Source organism: Pristiophorus japonicus, chromosome 8 (genome assembly GCF_044704955.1).
Source record: "Pristiophorus japonicus isolate sPriJap1 chromosome 8, sPriJap1.hap1, whole genome shotgun sequence".
Classification (NCBI taxonomy): Eukaryota; Metazoa; Chordata; class Chondrichthyes; family Pristiophoridae; genus Pristiophorus; species Pristiophorus japonicus.
The window spans coordinates 100712791-100734037 of record NC_091984.1 but is presented as its reverse complement, the minus strand read 5'-3'; the positions used below and the strand labels follow the sequence as shown (position 1 = coordinate 100734037).

General features: G+C 43.9%; 1 protein-coding gene across 1 annotated transcript in view; it reads right to left on the bottom strand.

The window, feature by feature from the left end:
• Nucleotides 1-21247, bottom strand: part of axdnd1 (axonemal dynein light chain domain containing 1) — a gene marked incomplete at its 5' end in the record, with an annotated part of 368202 nt that overhangs the window by 202808 nt on the left and 144147 nt on the right. Inside the window, 2 exons of the mRNA XM_070887184.1 lie at nt 10224-10440; nt 13821-14055. Coding sequence (XP_070743285.1) covers nt 10224-10440; nt 13821-14055 — 452 coding nt within the window. The remainder of the gene's footprint in view (nt 1-10223; nt 10441-13820; nt 14056-21247) is intronic.

Sequence of the window (21247 nt, the reverse complement as noted above, 5' to 3'; positions counted from 1 at the left end):
TGCCATGCATTTGCCCACTCACTGAACCTATCCAAGTCACTCTGCAGCCTCATAGCATCTCCTCGCAGCTCACACTGCCACCCAACTTATTGTCATCCGCAAATTTGGAGATACTACATTTAATCCCCCCCCGTCTAAATCATTAATGTACAATGTAAACAGCTGGGGCCCCAACACAGAACCTTGCGGTACCCCACTAGTCACTGCCTGCCATTCTGAAAAGTACCCATTTACTCCTAATCTTTGCTTCCTGTCTGCCAACCAGTTCTCAATCCATGTCAGCACACTACCCCCAATCCCATGTGCTTTAACTTTGCACATTAATCTCTTGTGTGGGACCTTGTCGAAAGCCTTCTGAAAGTCCAAATATGCCACATCAACTAGTTCTCCATTGTCCACTCTACTGGAAACATCCTTAAAAAATTCCAGAAGATTTGTCAAGCATGATTTCCCTTTCACAAATCCATGCTGACTTGGACCTATCATGTCACCTCTTTCCAAATGCGCTGCTATGACATCCTTAATAATTGATTCCATCATTTTACCCACTACTGATGTCAGGCTGACCGGTCAAGAATTCCCTGTTTTCTCTCTCCCTCCTTTTTTAAAAAGTGGAGTTACATTGGCTACCCTCCACTCCATAGGAACTGATCCAGAGTCTATGGAATGTTGGAAAATGACTGTCAATGCATCCGCTATTTCCAAGGCCACCTCCTTAAGTACTCTGGGATGCAGTGCATCAGGCCCTGGGGATTTATCGGCCTTCAATCCCATCAATTTCCCCAACACAATTTCCCAACTAATAAGGATTTCCCTCAGTTCCTCCTTCTTACAAGACCCTCTGATCCCTTTTATATCCGGAAGGTTGTTTGTGTACTCCTTGGTGAATACCGAACCAAAGTACTTGTTCAATTGGTCTGCCATTTCTTTGTTCCCCATTATGAGTTCCCCTGATTCTGATTGCAGGGGACCTACGTTTGTCTTTACTAACCTTTTTCTCTTTACATATCTATAGAAACTTTTGCAGTCCGTCTTAATGTTCCCTGCAAGCTTCCTCTCGTACTCTATTTTCCCTGCCCGAATCAAACCCTTTGTCCTCCTCTGCTGAGTTCTAAATTTCTCCCAGTCCCCGGGTTCACTGCTATTTCTGGCCAATTTGTATGCCACTTCCTTGGCTTTAATACTATCCCTGATTTTCCTTGATAGCCACGGTTGAGCCACCTTCCCTTTTTTATTTTTACGCCAGACAGGGATGTACAATTGTTGTAGTTCATCCATGCGGTCTCTAAATGTCTACCATTGCCCATCCACTGTCAACCCCTTAAGTATCCTTCGCCAATCTATCCTAGCCAATTCACGCCTCATACCTTCAAAGTTAACCTTCTTTAAGTTCTGGACCATGGTCTCTGAATTAACTGTTTCATTCTCCATCCTAATGTAGAATTCCACCATATTATGGTCACTCTTCCCCAAGGGGCCTCGCACAACGAGATTGCTAATTAATCCTCTCTCATTACACAACACCCAGTCTAAGATGGCCTCCCCCCTAGTTGGTTCCTCGACATATTGGTCTAGAAAACCATCCCTTATGCACTCCAGGAAATCCTCCTCCACCGTATTGCTTCCAGTTTGGTTAGCCCAATCTATATGCATATTAAAGTCACCCTTGATAACTGCTGCAGCTTTATTGCATGCACCCCTAATTTCCTGTTTAATGCCCTTCCCAACATCACTACTACTGTTTGGAGGTCTGTACACAACTCCCACTAACTTTTTTTGCCCTTTGGTGTTCTGCAGCTCTACCTAAATCGATTCCACATCATCCAAACTAATGTCCTTCCTAACTACTGCATTAATCTCCTCTTTAACCAGCAATGCTACCCCACCTCCTTTTCCTTTTATTCTATCCTTCCTGATTGTTGAATACCCATGGACGTTGAGTATCCCAGCCCTGATCATCCTGGAGCCACGTCTCCGTAATCCCAATCACATCATATCCGTTAACATCTATTTGCACAGTTAATTCATCCACCTTATTACGGATACTCCTTGCATTAAGACACAAAGCCTTCAGGCTTGTTTTTTTAACACCCTTTGTCCTTTTAGAATTATGATGTAGTGTGGCCCTTTTTGTTTCTTGCCTTTGTTTACTCGGCCTTCCACTATTGCTTTTTACCTTTCTAACATCTGTTTCTGACTCCATATTACTTCGCCCTATCTCGCTGCATAGGTTCCCATCCCCCTGCCATATTAGTTTAAACACTCCCAAACTGCATTAGCAAATGTTACCCCCAGGACATCAGTTCCAGTCCTGCCCAAGTGCAGACCGTCCCTTTTGTAGTGGTCCCACTTCCCCCAGAACTGGTTCCATGTCCCAGGAATTTGAATCCCTCCCTCTTGCACCACTGCTCAAGCCACGTATTTATTCTAACTATCCTGCTCCCTCTACTCTGATTAGCACGTGGCACTGGTAGCAATCCAGAGATGACTACCTTTGAGGTCCTACTTTTTAATTTAATTCCTAGCTCCCTAAATTCAGCTTGTCGGACCTCTTCCCGCTTCTTACCTATATCATTGGTACCTACATGTACCACGACAACTGGCTGTTCACCCTCCCTCTCCAGAATGCTCTGCAGCCGCTCCGAGACATCCTTGACCCTTGCACCAGGGAGGCAACATACCATCCTGGAGTCTCGGTTGCGGCCGCAGAAACTCCTATCTATTCCCCTTACAATAGAGTCCCCTATCATTATAGCTCTCCCACTCTTTTTCCCACCCTTCTGTGTAGCAGATCCAGCCACGGTGCCATGAACTTGGCTGCTGCTGCCCTCCCCTGATGAGTCATCCTCCTCAACAGTACCCAAAGTGGTGTATCTGTTTTGCAAGGGGATGACCGCAGGGGACCCCTGCACTACCTTCCTTGCACTGCTCTTCCTGCTGGTCTTCCATTCCCATTAGCGTCCTCCTCGCTGCTCACACCGCCACCCAGTTTAGTGTCAGCTGCAAACTTGGAGATATTATACATTAATGATTAATTGAGTGCATCATAAATAGCTGGGGTCCCAGCACTGAGCCCTGCGGCGCCCCACTAGTCACTGCCTGCCATTCTGAAAAGGACCCGTTTATCCCAACTCTCTGCTTCCTGTCTGCCAACCAGTTCTCTATCCACATCAGTACATTACCCCCAATACCATGTGCTTCAATTTTTCACATCAATCTCTTGTGTGGAACCTTGTCAAAAGCCTTTTGAAATTCCAAATACACCACATCAACTGGTTTTCCCTTGTCCACTCTACTAGTTACATCCTCAAAAAATTCTAGAAGATTTGTCAAGCATGATTTCCCTTTCATAAATCCATGCTGACTTGGACCGATCCTGTCACTGCTTTCCAAATGCGCTATTATTTCATCTTTAATAATTGATTCCAACATTTTCCCCACTACTGATGTCAGGCTAGCCGGTCTATAATTATCTGTTTTCTCTCTCCCTCCTTTCTTAAAAAGTAGTGTTACATTAGCTATCCTCCAGTCCAGAGGAACTGATCCAGAGTCGATAAACTGTTGGAAAATGATCACCAATGCATCCACTATTTCTAGGGCCACTTTCTTAAGTACTCTGGGATGCAGACTATCAGGCCCTGGGCATATATCGGTCTTCAATCCCATCAATTTCCCTAACACAACTTCCTGACTAATAAGGATTTCCTTCAGTTCCTCCTTCTCGCTAGACCCTCGGTCCCCTGGTATTTCCAGAAGGTTATTTGTGTCTTCCTTCATGAAGACAGAACCAACGTGTTTGTTCAATAGGTCTGCCATTGTTCCCCATTATAAATTCACCTGATTCTGACTGCAAGGGACCTACGTTTGTCTTCACTTATCTTTTTCTCTTCACATATCTATAGAAGCTTTTGCAGTCAGTTCTTATGTTCCCAGCAAGCTTCCTCTAATACTCTATTTTCCCCCTCATAATTAAACTCTTTGTCCTCCTCTGCTGAATTCTAAATTTCTCCCAGTCCTCAGGTTTGCTGCTTTTTCTGGCCAATTTCTCTGCCTCCTCCTTGGATTTAATACTATCCTTAAGTTCCCTTGTTAGCCACGGTTAGCCACGGTTAAGCCACCCTCCCCATTTTATTTTTACTACAAACAGGGATGTACAATTGTTGAGGTTCATCCATGTGACCTTTAAATGTTTGCCATTGCCTATCCACCGTCAACCCTTTAAGTATCATTTGCCAGTCTATTCTAGCCAATTCACGTCTCATACCATCGAAGTTACTTTTCCTTAAGTTCAGGACCCTAGTCTCTGAATTAACTGTGTCACTCTCCATCTTAATAAAGAATTCTACCATATTATGGTCACTCTTCCCCAAGGGGCCTCGCACAACAAGATTGCTAATTAGTCCTTTCTCATTACACATCACCCAGTCTAGGATGGCCAGTCCTTTAGTTGGTTCCTCGACATATTGGTCCAGAAAACCATCACTAATACACTCCAGGAAATCCTCCTCCATCGTATTGGCACCAGTTTGGTTAGCCCAATCTATATGTAGATTAAAGTCATCCATGATAACTGCTGTACCTTTATTGCACGCATCCCTAATTACTTGTTTGATGCTGTCCCCAACCTCACCACTACTATTTGGTGGTCTGTACACAACTCCCACTAGCGTTTTCTGTCCTTTGGTATTCCGCAGCTCCACCCATGCTGATTCCACATCATCCAAGCTAATGTCCTTCTTTACTATTGCGTTAATTTCCTCTTTAACCAGCAACACTACCCCACTTCCGTTTCCTTTCTGTCTATCCTTCCTGAGTGTTGAATACCCCTGGAGGCTGATTTCCCAGCCCTGGTCACCCTGGTGCCATGTCGCCGTGATGCCAATTATATCATATTCATTAATTGCTGCCTATGCAGTTTATTCGTCCATCTTATTACGAATGCTCCTCGCGTTGAGGCACAGACTTTGCCCTTTAACACACTTTGCCCTTTTAGAATTTTTCTGCAATGGGGCCCTTTTTGATTTTTGCCTTTGGTTGCTTTGCCCTCCACTTTTACTTTTCTTCTTTCTATCTTTTGCTTCTGCCCCTATTTTACTTCCCTCTATCTCCCTGCATAGGTTCCCATCTTCCCTCTATCTCCCTGCATAGGTTCCCATCTCCCTGCCATATTAGTTTAACTGCTCCCCAACAGCACTAGCAAACACTCCCCCTAGGACATTGGTTCCGGACCTGCCCAGGTGCAGACCATCCGGTTTGTACTGGTCCAACCTCCCCCAAAATCGGTCCCAATGTTGCAGGAATTTGAATCCCTCCCTTCTGCACCACCACTCAAGCCACGTATTCATCTGAGCTATCCTGCGATTCCTACTCTGACCAGCACGTGGCACTGGTAGCAATCCTGAGGTTACTACCTTTGAGGTCCTACTTTTTAAATTAGCTCCTAGCTCCCTAAATTCAGCTTGTAGGACCTCATCCCATTTTGTACCTATATCGTTGGTACCTATATGCACCATGACAACTGGCTGTTCACCCTCCATCTTCAAGATGTCCTGCACCCGCTCGGAGACATCCTTGACCCTTGCACCAGGGAGGCAACATACCATCCTGGAGTCTCGATTGCGGCCGCAGAAATGTCTATCTATTCCCCTTAGAGTAGAATCCCCTACCACTATAGCTCTCCCGCTCTTTTTCCTGCCCTCCTGTGCAGCAGAGCCATCCACGGTGCCATGAACTTGGCTGCTGCTGCTCTCCCCTGATCAGTCATCCCCCTCAACAGTTCCCAAAGCGGTGTATCTGTTTTGCAGGGGGATGACTGCAGGGGACCCCTGCACTACCTTCCTTCCACTGCTCTGCCTGATGGTCACCCATTCCCTATCTGCCTGTGTAACCTTTACCTGCGGTGCGACCAACTCACTAAACGTGCTATTCACGACATCCTCAGCATCGCGGATGCTCCAGAGTAAATCCACTTGCAGCTCCAGTGCCGCAATGCGGTCTGTTAGGTGCTGCAGGCGGAAGTCCCTGACTTCCCACATAGCACAGGAGGAGCATAACATGTTGGCAAGAACAATGATAAAGGTTACCTACTGATAAAAGAAAAAGAAAAACTACTCACCAATCACCAGCCAATCACTTATCCCCTTGGCTGTGACGTCACCTTTTGATTTCTTTCTACTTCTTTGTTTATCTTCTGCCCCTGCAGCTGCACCGGCTGGTCTCCGACGACACTCGGGCCTTTATAGGCCTCTCCAACTGCCTCCGACGACACTCGGGCCTTTATAGGCCTCTCCAATGCTGCCCTGGACTCCCGCCTCTCCGACTGCCTCCTCGATCTCCCGCTGGGCTTTAATAGGCCTCTCCGACGCTGCCCCAGACTCCCACCTCTCCAATTGCCTCTTCGATCTCCCGCTGGGCATTTATAGGCCTCTCTGACGCTGCCCCGGACTCCTGCCTCTCCGACTGCCTCCTCGATCTCCCGCTGGGCCTTTATAGGCCTCTCCGACGCTGCCCTGGACTCCCGCCTCTCCAAAGGTTATTTGTGTCTTCCTTAGTGAAGACAGAACCAAAGTATTTGTTCAATTGGTCTGTCATTTCTTTGTTCCCCATTATAAATTCACCTGATTCTGACTGCAAGGGACCTACATTTGTCTTCACTAATATTTTTCTCTTCACATATCTATCGAAGTTTTTGCAGTCAGTTTTTATGTTCCCTGCAAGCTTACCCTCATATTCTATGTTCCCCTTCCTAATTAAACCCTTTGTCCTCCTCTGTTGAATTCTAAATTTCTCCCAGTGTTCAGGTTTGCTGCTTTTTCTGGCCAATTTATATGCCTCTTCCTTGGATTTAACACTATCCCTAATTTTCCTTGTTAGCCACGGTTGAGCCACCTTCCCCGTTTTATTTTTACACCAGACAGGTATGTACAATTGTTAAAGTTCATCCATGTGATCTTTAAATGTCTGTCATTGCCTATCCACCGTCAGCCCTTTAAGTATCATTCGCCAGTCTATCCTAGCCAATTCACGTCTCATACCATCGAAGTTATCGCTCTTTAAGTTCAGGACCCTAGTCTCAGAATTAACTGTGTCACTCTCCATCTTAATGAAGAATTCTACCATATTATGGTCACTCTTCTCCAAGGGGCCTCGCACAACAAGATTGCTAATGAATCCTCTGTGATGGTGGAGATCTCAGGAGGAGGCCGATATGGATCATCCATTCGGCACTTCTGGCTGAATGTGGTTGCAAACGCTTCAACCTTGTCTTTTGCATTCACGTCTGGTCTCTGCCACCATTGAGAATGGTGATATTCATGGTGTTTCCTCCTCCCATTAGTTGTTTAATTGTCCACCACCATTCACAACTGGATGTGGCAGGACTGCAGAGGTTTCATCAGATCAGTTGATTGTGGGATCGCTTAGCTCTTTATAGCATGCTGCTTCTGCCATTTGGCATGCATGTAATCCTGTGTTGCAGCTTCCCAGGTTGGCACCTAATTTTTAGGTAAGCCTGGTGTTGCTTCTGGCATGCTCTTCTGCACTCCTCATTGGTCCCCTGGCTTGATGGTAATGGTAGAGTGAGGGATATGCTGGGCCATGAGGTTGCAGATTGTGGTGGAATACAATTCTGCTGCTGCTGATGCCCACAGCACCTCATGGATACCCAGTCTTGAGCTGCTAGATCTGTTCTGAATCTATCCTATTTAGCACGATGGTAGTGCCACACAACACAATGGAGGGTGTCCTCAGTGTGAATATAATCAATATCAATGACTTTGATGAGGCGACCAAACGTAATGTTAGACCACAATTGGAGTACTGTGTACAATTCTGGTCACCATATTATAAAAAGGATATAGAGGCACTGGAGAGGGTACAAAAATGATTTACAAGGATGATACCAGAAATGCAATGACCGTGCGGTGGTCACTGCTACCAATGCTGTCATGGACAGATGCATCTGCGACAGGTAAATTGGTGAGGATGAGGTCAAGTAGGTTTTTCCGTCGTGTTGGTTCTCTCACCACCTGCCGTAGGCCAAGTCTGGCAACTGTGTCCTTCAGCACTCGGCCAGCTCGGTCAGTAGTGGTGCTACCGAGCCACTCTTGGTCATGGACTTTGAAGTCTCCCACCCAGACTATATTCTGTGCCCTTACTACTCTCAGTGCTTCTTCCAAGTGCTGTATTAATCTTATATTGATGGTCTTTGCTTTTGCTCTTCTTCACAAGTGGAAACACTCTCTCTGTATCAACTCTATCAAAACCTTTCATAATTTTAAAGACCTCTATTAGGTTGCCCCTCAGCCTTCTTTTTTCAAGAGAAAAAAGACCCAACCCAGCATGTTCATCCTTTCCTGATAGGTATACCCTTGCATTTCTGGTATCATCCTTGTAAATCTTTTTTGTATCCTCTCCAGTGCCTCTATATCCTTTTTATAATATGGCAACCAGAATTGTACACAGTACTCCAAATTTGGTCTAATATTACATTTAGTTCCCTCAATTAAGTCATTGATATAGATTGTAAATAGCTGAGGTCCAAACTCTGATCCTTGTGGTACCCTACTAGTTACAGCCTGCCAACCCAAAAATGACCTGTTATTTTCTACTCTCTGTTTTCTGTCCATTAACCAATCTTCAGTCCATGCTAATATATTACCCTCAATTCCATAAGCCTTAATTTTGTCGAATAACCTCTTGTGTTGCACCTTATTGAATGCATTCTGAAAATCCAAATACGCAACATCCACCAGTTTCCCCCTTATCTACCCTGCTAAATACAATCTCAAAAAGCTCTACAGGCGCAACGTCGAGAATCCAGAACACTCGGGACCAAGGCTGTTCTGGATTCTGGGCTTTTCCGGACTTTCAATCGTCTTTCTGACATCACGAATCCGGAAACACCCGAGCCCAGGTTCGGGTATTTCCGGATTTCAGTACTTCAGAAAGCGGGGTGGGGAGGGGGGAGGGGGAGGGAGGGCCCCGCTGAGGAGCTGTTTGGGCCAGCCGGCCCTGGCGAGACAGCTGTTCAGGCAGGCCCCGCCAAAGAGGAGCTGATCGGGCAGGCCCCGTCGAAGAGGAGCAGATTAGGCACGCCTCGCCAAGGAGCTGTCGGACGGGGCCTCGCCGAGGAGCTGTTCTAGCCGGCCGACCCCGTCACGGAGGTGGCATTCAGGCCGGCTGGTGGCGAGGCCCCGAGGTAAGGGTGGCGGCGGCGAGCGGGGCGAGACGAGCAGCGACGAGGCCTGAGGTTGGGCAGCGGTGGGGCTCCGAAGTTGGCAGGGGCGGCGGCTCCGGATTCCGGAACATTTTACGGATTCTGGACGACCCTGCCACCGATCAGTCCGGAGTCCGGATTCCTTGGTCACTCTGCAACCATGTCTCCGTAATGGCTATTAGATCAAACCCATTTATTTCTACAAAAGCAAAATACTGTGGATAAATAAAAACAGAAAATGCGGGAAATCTCAGCAGGTCAAGCAGCACCTGTGGAGAGAAATAGAGTTAACGTTTCAGGTCTGTGACCCTTTGTCAGAACTGATCTGTGCTATTAATTCATGTGTTTTGTTGCGACTTCGTCATGCATTCAGATATAGTGCCTTTAGCTTTAACTTTTTTCTATTTTTCTCTGATGTCACCTTAGTCACTGATGCCCCATTACCTTTGTTGTTACCATCACTGTCCCTTCCTGACCCACTCTGCTTATTTTTACCCAAATTACTACTCTGCTCTACAGCTTTAACATTTCTCTTACTGATTTTGAATGTACCCTTTCCTGAATCCTCCCATCCCACCCCCTTCATTAGTTAGCATATAAACCAAATTCCAGTTTGACATCATGATGTTTTGTGATGTTTTTTTAACCCATGTTTTGGAACTGGCATTCTGTGATTAAATCCATTTATGATTAGGGGTGCTTGTTTATAGTGACCAAGTCCAATTCTGGCTGTGTTGCATGGGATATGAGGATTTTTACCAGAGGTTTCAGCCTTGCATTCTCCGACTCCATTCATTTTTTTGTGAAAAGCGCTAATCAGTGGTCTTGAAAGTAAGTAGATAAGTAAATAAAAGCAAAATACTATGGATGCTGGAAATCTGAAATAAAAACTGAAAATGCTGGAAATACTCAGTAGGTCAGGCAGCATCTGTGAAGAGAGAAACCGAGTCAACGTTCAGGTTCCTGACCTTTCGTCAGATAAGTAAATCTGTGCAGTTGATAATACCTGACATAAGACTTATTCTTCTTTTTCTCTTCCTCAGTTTGAGGGGTTTCTGCCAGCTTCATTGCTTCTTCCAGTAGGTTGATCAAAGTGGGAAACTGCTCGTTGAGCTTCAGCAAATTAAATTCTACCAATCCGATATCTTCCACATCAACATAGTCGAATTTAGCCCGGAAGGATTCAAGCATGTCTTGTAGCCTCATTAAATACCAAGCAATGCCTGTTAAAATGACGACAGGTAACATTGTCTGTGATATCACTAATAATTCTATGTCTTCTATGAACTGGATTGAAATTGATTGAACTCATTTCATACAGGGACCTTACAGTTGGCACAAAGAGGAAGCTTGTGTTCTATCAGTGTGGCCTGAGTCAAACCCAAATCACAGAAGTGAAAGGACAGTGCTCCAATTCACTACATCACCTGGTGTCTTATTCTGTTAAATATTCAAACTGTTAATATCATAATATACTGAAGATCAAAATCTTAGAGTAGATCAAAATATTAGGTGCTACTCTTATCTCAGTCATAGTACTCTCGGCTCAGAGTTAGAAGGTTATGAGCTCAAGCCCCACTTCAGATACATAAACTAAGGGAGTGCTGCACTGTCAAAGGTGCCATCTTTCAGATGGGACGTTATACCAAGGCCCCTGACTGCGTTCTCAGGTGGATGTAAAAGATCCCATGAAACTATTCAAAGAAGAGCAGGATGTTCTGGCCAATACTTATTCCTCAAATAACATCACTAAAACAAATAATCAGGTCATTATTGCATTGCTGTTTATGGGACCTTGCTGTGCACAAATTGGCTGCTGCATTTCCTACATTACAACAGTGAGTACACTTCATTGGTTGTAAAGTGCTTTGGGATGTCCTGAAGTTATAAAAGACACTATATAATGTAGGTCTTTCTTTTTAGAGTACATATAAAGATGGCACAATAATCTATACGCATTATAAATGTGTTATGCAATTATTTTTACCACTCTTACAACCATACGGTGCGATAAATGGCAGTCCAGGTGAAGTTACTTTAAATGATGTTAATTCCAGGCTTCTTTTTCCACTGTAGGATTTAACATAGCACAAAATGTCTTATGCCTATGAACTAAAACATTCACAATACTTATTGTGGGGGGAGGGGAGGCAGATCAAACACATCGTGTTGCCTGTTCTAAATTTTAAAATATTGTAGTCCACTACATGCCTGACCATGGTAAAGGACATCAGGTTTCTTTGTGCAACTCCTGACAGCCATTAATAAAGCCATATTGGCAGAGGTTTGTGAGCAGAGCACCTGCCTGGCATCAGTTAGATTTAAGTACAAAAACTAGAAATCCATTTGGTTTCTCATGGCCAAATTCTGGTAATCCTTAATAAAAGGAAGGAAGGAATTTCACATATCACTGAATCCTTAGTCTCAGCAGGTTAGTGTAAGAAAGCACCTAGCTGAAACCAGGTGGTTACTTATTACTAAGGACAGGAAAAACAATCAAAGAAATATCCTAAGGTTACTCAGCAGTAGGCTATAGAATGGCATTGATGGAAACCTGACAAGCTGCCCATCTATCAATGGCTGTGCATGGCACAAGGAGACCCAAGAAAAGTGAACTAGAGAAAATAATTACTTCCCAGGTTTTGGTAGCACTGCCAACAATAGCAGTAGAGTTCCCATTCACCTGTCAATGTGTACGGTAAGGTTTGCTGTACTCTTAAGAAGATCACCATGAAACTTTAGCCAATCCTGGTCTGAAACACAAATGGGAGCTTGCATTTCTAAACAAGTTACCATCATATGCTCTCTCACAAAACTACTCATGTTTAGGTACTCAGTTTTGTATTCCAATTGACATCTTCCGTTGACTCCTTTTCTCACACGGTAATTCCTAAGCTAGTTTTACAAGTGTTTCACAAGTTCAACCAACAGCTGCCACCATTTTCATCCCTAATCTTTTTTCATTATTCTTAGCCTAACTATTTCCTCTGACCTTAAAAAGAGATGTCTACATCTACTCCATTGCTCAAGCTTCTCCTGGAAATGTAGTTTCCACGTTTGTGTCAAACATTTCTCCCTTCAACAACTTTTAACTCTCTCGAAAGCCCAAGTCTGTCCAAGATTTGAATATTGTATACACAGAGAATTGTTGAATGCTTCTCAACACACCTGTAGAGGCTCCAAGAGATAGTTAGTCAGCTGATGGGCAATCCCTCTCTCATCTTTGGCCTTCAACCTTGATCTCCCTTTTCCACTCTTTATTTTATTAATACTGCTACAAGTCAGTACTCTGCTAAGTTTTTCTCTCTTGTTCTTTTAAAATACAAATACATTACTCTTCATAATCTTTTTCCTCCCTACATCCTAACTATATTGAAATGAAAACTCACCACACAGCCTGTTAATCTAATTTATTATTTTACAGATTCTCAAAACTGTAGAAGTTCTTAATCCTCCTTCGTTTTTTTCATTTTTTCTATTACCTTACGGCTTTTAAAATCAAAGCTACATGTTACCCTAATCATACTGTCTGATTTAATTAATCTCTTAACTTTTTTTCCCAATTTTCTTAGCAGTATTATGGACCCGAGTGTTTCACCTTAGTTTATCAAAAATGGCAGTGAAAGGGAAGAGAGGTGAAAAATGAAATGATAGGGAAGCCCAATAGAAAATTATGGAAGAGGGAGAATTACCAGAGTTATGTCATGAATTGATAGTGCTTACTGCTGTTCATTAGCAATAACAAACTCTATTCATCTCCTATGGTTTCTAACTTTCTGTACTCACCAGCTGGGGTGGGGTGATTTGTGATTAAATATAAATCATCCATTGGATAGTTGGACATACAGCTGCATTGGACTATGCATCTCAGTGTGTTTTGCAGGGGAACTAAAGGACATGCAGAATTTTTTAATCAAGGATTCAATTTCCCTTTTTTGAGATGTTTTCGTCCTTAATTTAACTTGGTCTCCACATACCACATCCTTCTTAGGAGAGAAAGCCTGAGCAGGTGATCTACCTACATACTTCTGCCTACTAGCCACTTTGATATGCGCAATAATGATCAGCACTTCTCTGAGTTGGTGGCCAAAGACTTGTGCCTATCAGGAGAAAAATACATTTAAATGGCGAAGGAGCATGAAAGGAAAAAAAGAAGAAACATTTGCAGATCTGCTTAACTTGTTTTTCCCAAATTTCATTTCAAACGCCATCAAGTTAAATGGATAAAGAATAGGTTAAAGGTAAGCAGATAACAGGAGAGCCAAACATTACAGAAAATCAAATGGAGCTGTATGATAATGAACAATGTGTAATACCATCTCCTGACTAAACTCATCTTGATAACTTGTACTCCATTGTTAAATGCAAGAAGCCTCATGTACAAAAGCTGCTGCATACTTGTCTGATCTTTTTTTGGATGCTTTGCTTACAACTTTCAGAAAGGATGGGGACCAGTGATTTTTCTCTGAGGGTCATTCATTGATGGTGCCCTTGGTTGATATTAGCTGAGCTCCTGAGACAAGAAACCTTCAGCTGTAGATATCCCATAAAGGCAGGAGCATTTGAATGGAAATATGTGCATATAAAATAATTCCAGTAATACCGTTTTCCCCTGTCAGCATGATGGTGTATCGTTGAGAGAGTGTATTCGCAAAGTTGTTTAATTCTTCCATTGCTATCTGCTCAGGCAGTTTCTCATTAAGGGACCACCGGTGACGTTCAAACAAAGTCAGGCTGAGATCTGTCCAATCATTTTGCAGCTGGACTATCGCCAATAGAGTTTCTTGAGCAGTTAAGAATATTAACCCCTCGTATCGTTCATAATCTTGAGTAATCATCTAAGGAAAAAAAATAGAATTCTCTTCAGAAAAATGAGGGATTTAATCATATAGGCCCCAAGTTTCCACATGATTTGCTCCTGATTTTTAGGAGCAACTGGTAGAGAACGGAGTATCTTAGAAATCGGAATTCTCCACATTTAAGTTTTCTGCAGTTCTAGACAGGTAGAACAGTTTCACTTTTGAACAGAATTTTTTTTTCAAAAGGGGGCGTGTCCGGCCACTGACGCCTGATTTGAAAGTTTCCACAGTGAAAACGTACTCCAAACTAACTTAGAATGGAGCAAGTGAAGATTTTTGTACGCCTGAAAAAACCTTGTCAACACATTAAAAAATCAGGTGCAGGTTACAAATTAGGCATCGGGAACGAGGTGGGGGGGGAGGGGGGAAGGGAAGTCATTAAATTCTACAATCAATCCTTAGTTATACTTATACAAATATTATACAAATAAATCCAACCTGAATAAAAATTTATAAGCAAAGAAAAGATTAAATAAACCATGTTCCTACCTGTGTGAAAGTGCTTCAGGTAGGCCTTTCAGGCAGCGGTGTGGCGTCGGTCCCGACGGCAGGGGCAAGAAGCAGCAAGCAGCCTCAGTGCTTGAGGCAGCGGTGTGCCGTGGCGTCGGTCCCGACGGCAGGGGCATGAAGCAGCAAGAAGCCTCAGTGCTGATCATTGAAGGGCAATGTGGTTTTATTAAAAAATTTTAAAAATTGAACAGCTACAAAGAATTTGAATAGTCTCAAACAAGTGCATGTGTCTAGTTTATCACAGTCTATCTTTAATTACAGAATGAGTGGTGGAGATTGAAACGGTAACGAGTTGTAAAGGCTGAATTAAAATGCACAGTTGCTGCAGTAACACTGGTTAAAGAGCCAACATTAATTCAGCAGGTGATGTATTCAGCAGTGCTGCTAAAAGCATTCCCTCACACACAGAAATATCAAGAAAATTAAAATGCAAGCCTTTGCAAGGGTTCAATAAACAAATTTTCACTTTTTCTGTGCAGCACTTTTAAAAATGGCCGAGTGCCAATGTTTACTTCAGACTGCGCGTGCATGAATGCTCCAACGCGTAAGCGCAGGGTTGCCGGCACCAAAAAAACTCATTTAAATTGTACCCACCCCCTCCTACTTACAAAATCGGCGCGAGTGGTAGGCTCCGCCCCCCTGTGCGCCACGCCAAGCAGACATCGAGCTGCAAGAAGCTCGAGAATACCGCGTTTTTTTTCAGGCGCCGTTTTCGGCGCGAAAAACAGGCGCCCAGCTCTGAGGGGCGCCTTTTTCGCCGCGTGTGGAAACTTGGGGCCATAGTAACTAAAGAAAAAAAATCACATTTCTAATTTACACAACATTTTTCTTTTAGACCAATATTAGACACCGTAGCTGTCACACTTAAGTTTGCATGATTGCCATTGATTTATGTATCATAATGGAAAATAAATGACAAAAATGCTGTGACAAAATATAGCCGATCCTAATAATTCTAACCTGTTGATACCAAGGCATTAGGGGACTCAATCCTATTGATGTTTGAGCCCCTAATCTAACTACAATTGAATGTCTATCAGTCATGCTTTGAGATCAAATGTTTCCTCATGGAAAGATTTTGGAATTGAGTTATGTTTAAGGGTTGTATTTTTAAAACAGAGTGAAATAGCACAAGTTTAAGAAATGCCACAGGTAGATGACATTGAAGATGTGCATTAAGGTTAAATGAGCCAGTTTGTGGAATGTCATGGCTCACAGTCTATTTCACACTGAGACAATGAGGCTCAATTGTCTCAACCCAGACTCAAGAAGCCAGAATAGCAGTAAATGTTTTCTTCAAGTCTTCACCCCAGGAGGGACTGTTTATAAATGCTGTCTACACAGACTTCTACGATAAAGTTCCGCATAAGAAATAATTAGCAAATATAAGAGCACGTGGAATAGGAGGCAATCTTAAGACATAGATTGAAAATTGCTTGTGGGAGTACATAGAAACATAGAAATTTACAGCGCAGAAGGAGGCCATTTCGGCCCATCGTGTCTGCACCGGCCGACAAAGACCCCATGGCCCTCGGTCAGCAGCCCTGAAGGTTACAGATAAACCTATGAACAATGAACAATGGTGGAAAGATAAAGAGCACCCAGACCAACCAGTCCGCCCCAAACAACTGCGACACCCCTTACACTGAAACATTCTACACTCCACCCCAACCGGAGCCATGTGATCTCCTGGGAGGCGCAAAAACCAGATAAAAATCCAGGCCAATTTAGGGAGAAAAATTCTGGGAAAATTCCTCTCCAACCCATCTAGGCGATCGAAACTAGTCCAGGAGATCACCCTGGCCGTATTCAATTCCCTGCAGTATTTACCATCATATCTGCGCCGGCCAACAACAGGTTATCCAGTCTAATCCCAATTACCAGCTCTAGGTCCGTAACCCTGCAGATTACGGCACTTCAAGTGCCCGTCCCACCATCTCTTAAAAGTGGTGAGGGTTTCTGCATCCACCACTCTTCCAGGCAGTGAGTTCCAGATTCCCACAACTCTCTGCGTAAAGAAACCCTCCCTCAAATCCCCTCGAAACCTTCCACCAACCACCTTAAAACTATGCCCTCTCCACCAATGGGAATAGGCCCTTATTATCCACTATGTCCAGGCCCCTCAATATTTTGTACACCTCAATGAGGTCTCCTCTCAACCTCCTCTGTTCCAATGAGAACAAACCCAGCCTATCCAACTAAGATTCTCCATTCCAGGCAGCATCCTAGTAAATCTCCTCTGCACCTTCTCGAGTGCAATCACGTCCTTCCTATAATACGTCTACCAGAACTGCACGCAGTACTCCAGCTGTGGCCTAACCAAAGTATTATACAATTTAAGCATAACCTCCCTGCTCTTATATTTTATGCCTCGGCCAATAAAGACAAACATTCCGTATGTCTTCTTAACCACTTTATCCACCTGGCCTGCTACTTTCAGGGATCTGCACTCCAAGGTCCCTTTGTTCATCTACACTATTAAGTGGCCTACTGCTTAATGTGTATTCTCTTTCCTTATTAGCCCTCCCAAAGTGCATGACCTCACACTTCTCTGATTTAAATTCCATTTGCCACTGCTCTGTCCACCTGACCAATAAATTGTTATGACTTTTCTCTTCATTATCAACCACACGGCCAATTTTAGTGTCGTCTGCAAAACTTCTTAAATCATACTCCCTATATTCAAATCTAAATCGTTGATATATACCACAAAAAGCAAAGGGACTTGTACTGAGCCCTGCGGAACCCCACTGGAAACATCCTTCCAGTCACAAAAACAAGTACAAATCAGAGAAAGTCATGCTCAAATTGTATGGCGCACTGCCCAGTTCACACCTTGAATATTGTGAACAGTTCTTGTCATCAAGTTACAGCGAGACATTCAAGCACTGGAGGCAGTGCCGTCAGAGCCTCATGATTGATTTCTCATATTAGAAGTCTGAGTTATGAGGAAAGATTGGAGAAACTTGGGATTTTCAGCCTGGAAAGGAGACAACTGAGATGTGATCTTATGAAGTATAAGTGATAATAAACTATATAAAAAAAGGTAAATCCTGAAAATTACTTTAAATTAAATTGCAAGTAGAATAAAAGGACACGGGTTCAAACTAGTAAAAGGCAAATGTAGGGCCATATCAAAAAGAACAATAAATATATGGAATGGACATCCAGATACTGGAGGTGAAAAGCCTGAAATTATATAAGAAACAATTGGATGCCACAATGGAAGTCTTTTTGGACGGATGAATTTCTTCTCTCAGAGGGTTGTAAATCAATGGAACTGTTTGCCCCAGGGAGCTGTGGAGGCTGGGTAATTGAATATAGTTAAGACGGAGATAGACAGATTTTTGAGCGACAAAGGAGTAAAGGGTTATGGGGAGCGGTCAGGGAAGTGGAGCTGAGTCCATGATTAGATCAGCCATGATCTTATTAAATGGCGGAGCAGGCTCGAGGAGCCAGGTGGCCTACTCCTGCTCCTATTTCTTATGTTCTTATGTTTGATGCTACGGTGGAAAGGAGTTATGTTCCCAGCATCTCTCATTTTGATGACCACTGTATACTTTATAGAACAGTCCAAATACGAGATAGTTAGACCTAGGTTTGTCTTGGTTTTGGACGGATGACCTAAAAATGGGCCAAATGGTTTTCCTCATCTATAATTACCTCGCGATCAGTACATGTCAAACATTGACTGATTATCCTTTTAAGAGAACGAGTTAAAGACTCGTGACCAGGACCGGACTGTTAATTGTTTACTCAAGCAGAAGTTAGATCCTTCTGTTAAACATTGTTGCAGAAATTAAATCAAAATGCTCTTAGTTTCATCTTATAAATAAACCTGTTTAAAAACCAAGACAAACCTAGGTCTAACTATCTCATATTTGGACTGTTCTATAAAGTATACAGTGGTCATCAAAATGAGAGATGCTGGGAACATAACTCCTTTCCACCTTAGCATCAAACATAAGAACAGAAGAAATAGGAGCAGGAGTAGGCCACCTGGCTCCTCGAGCCTGCTCCGCCATTTAATAAGATCATGGCTGATCTAATCATGGACTCAGCTCCACTTCCCTGCCCGCTCCCTATAACCCTTTACTCCTTTGTCACTCAAAAATCTGTCTATCTCCGTTTTAACTATATTCAATTACCCAGCCTCCACAGCTCCCTGGGGCAAACAATTCCATTGAAATTCTTCCTTATCTCAGTTTTAAATGGGTGGCCCCTTATTCTGAGACTATGTCCCCTAGTTTTAGTTTCCCCTATGAGTGGAAATATCCTCTCTGCATCCACCTTGTCGAACCCCCTCATTATCTTAAATGTTTTGTTAAGATCACCTCTCATTCTTCTGAACTCCAATGAGCATAGGCCCAACCTACTCAACCTATCTTCATAAGTCAACCCTTGACAAATCTTCTAGAATTTTTTGAGGATGTAACTAGTAGAGTGGACAAGGGAGAACCAGTGGATGTGGTGTATTTGGACTTTCAAAAGACTTTTGACAAAGTCCCACACAAGAGATTGGTGTGCAAAATTAAAGCACAGTTTATTGGGGGTAATGTATTGACGTGGATAGAGAACTGGTTGGCAGACAGGAAGCAGAGAGTCGGAATAAACGGGTCCTTTTCAGAATGGCAGGCAGTGATGAGTGGGGTGCTGCAGGGCTCAGTGCTGGAACCCCAGCTATTTGTAATATACATCAATGATTTAGATGAAGGAATTGAGTGTAATATCTCCAAGTTTGCACATGACACTAAGCTGGGTGGTGGTGTGAACTGTGAGGAGGATGCTAAGAGGCTGCAGGGTGACTTGGACAGGTTAGGTGAATGGGCAAATGCATGGCAGATGCAGTACAATGTGGATAAATGTGAGGTTATCCACTTTGGTGGCAAAAACATGAAGGCAGAATATTATCTGAATGGTGACAGATTAGGAAAAGGGGAGGTGCAATGAGACGTGGGTGGCATGGTACATCAGTCATTGAAAGTTAGCATGCAGGTACAGCAGGCGGTGAAGAAGGCAAATGGCATGTTGGCTTTCATAGCTAGGGGATTTGAGTGTAGGAGCAGGGAGATCTTAATGCAGTTGTACAGGGCCTTGGTGAGGCCTCACCTGGAATATTGTGTTCAGTTTTGGTCTCCTAAGCTGAGGAAGGACGTTCTTGCTATTGAGGGAGTGCAGCGAAGGTTCACCAGACTGATTCCCAGGATGGCAGGACTGACGTATGAGGAGAGATTGGATCGAATGGGCCTGTATTCACTGGAGTTTAGATGAATGAGAGTGGATCTCATAGAAACATATAAAATTCTGACGGGACTAGACAGGTTAGATGCAGGAAGAATGTTCCCGATGTTGGGGAAGTCCAGAACCAGGGGTCACAGTCTAAGGATAAGGGGTAAACCATTTACGACCGAGATGAGGAGAAACTTCTTCACTCAGAGAGTTGTTAACCTGTGGAATTCTCTAACATAGAGAGTTGTTGATGCCAGTTCGTTAGATATATTCAAGAGGTAGTTAGATATGGCCCTGACTGCGAAAGGGATCAAGGGGTATGGAGAGAAAGCAGGAAAGGGGTACTGAGGTGAATGATCAGCCATGATCTTATTGAATAGTGGTGCAGGCTCGAAGGGCCGAAAGGCCTACTCCTGCACCTATTTCCAATGTTTCGTTGGGCTCAAGCTTCGGCCTGAGTTGCTCCTTTTTTTGGGAGCAACTAGTTTAGAAATTGCAATTCTCGGCATTTAGTTTGCTCCAGTTCTAGTCAGTTAGAATAGTTTAAATTTAGAACAGATTGTTTTTTTCAAAAGAGGGCATGTCCAGCCACTTACACCTGTTTTGCAAGTTTAGGCAGCGAAAACGTACACCAAACTAACTTAGAATGGAGTAAGTGTAGATTTTTGTACGCTCAGAAAAACCTTGCCTACACTTATAAATCAGGCGTAGAGAACAAGAGATGGGGGGAGGGGAAGGGAAGTGTACAAACATTAAACACTTCACTTTTACAAATAAAGAGCCATCATCAATAATACATGATAAATAAATCAATAAATCAATCAAAAAAAATTAATAAAATATAAAACAAATAATAAAAAATCAATCAATAAATAAAAAATTATTTCTACTCATCTACTGCAGCACGGGAGTCCTCCAACAGCGTGCTGGGACGACCCTTCCCCCGCCATTGTCTCTCTCTCTGTCTCTGTCAGTGTCTCTGTGTTTCTGACAGCGAGGGGTGGGGGGAGAGAGGGGGGAAGGGGGTGAGGGGAGAGGGAGGGAGGAGGGAGGGGAGAGGGGGAGGAGGGAGGGGAGAGGGAGGGAGGGAGGGAGAGAGGGAAGAGGAGAGGAGAGAGGGGGAGGAGGAGGTGGGGAAGAGGGAGGGAAGGAGTGGGGAGAGGGAGGGAATGGTGGGAGAGGAGGGAAGAGGACGGGGAGGGAGGGAGGGAGGAGGGAGAGGGAGGAGGAGAGGGAGGGGGAAGGAGGGGAGGGGATAGGAGAGGAGAGAGGGAGGAGGGGGAGGAGGAGAGAGGAGGAGGAAGGGAGGGAGGAGGGGAGGGGGAGGGATGGGAGAGGAGAGGGGGAGGAGGGAGGAGGAGGAAGGGGAAAGAGGAGGAGGGGAGTGGGAGGGGAGAGGGAGAGGAGGGAGGAGGAGGTGGAAGAGTGTGGG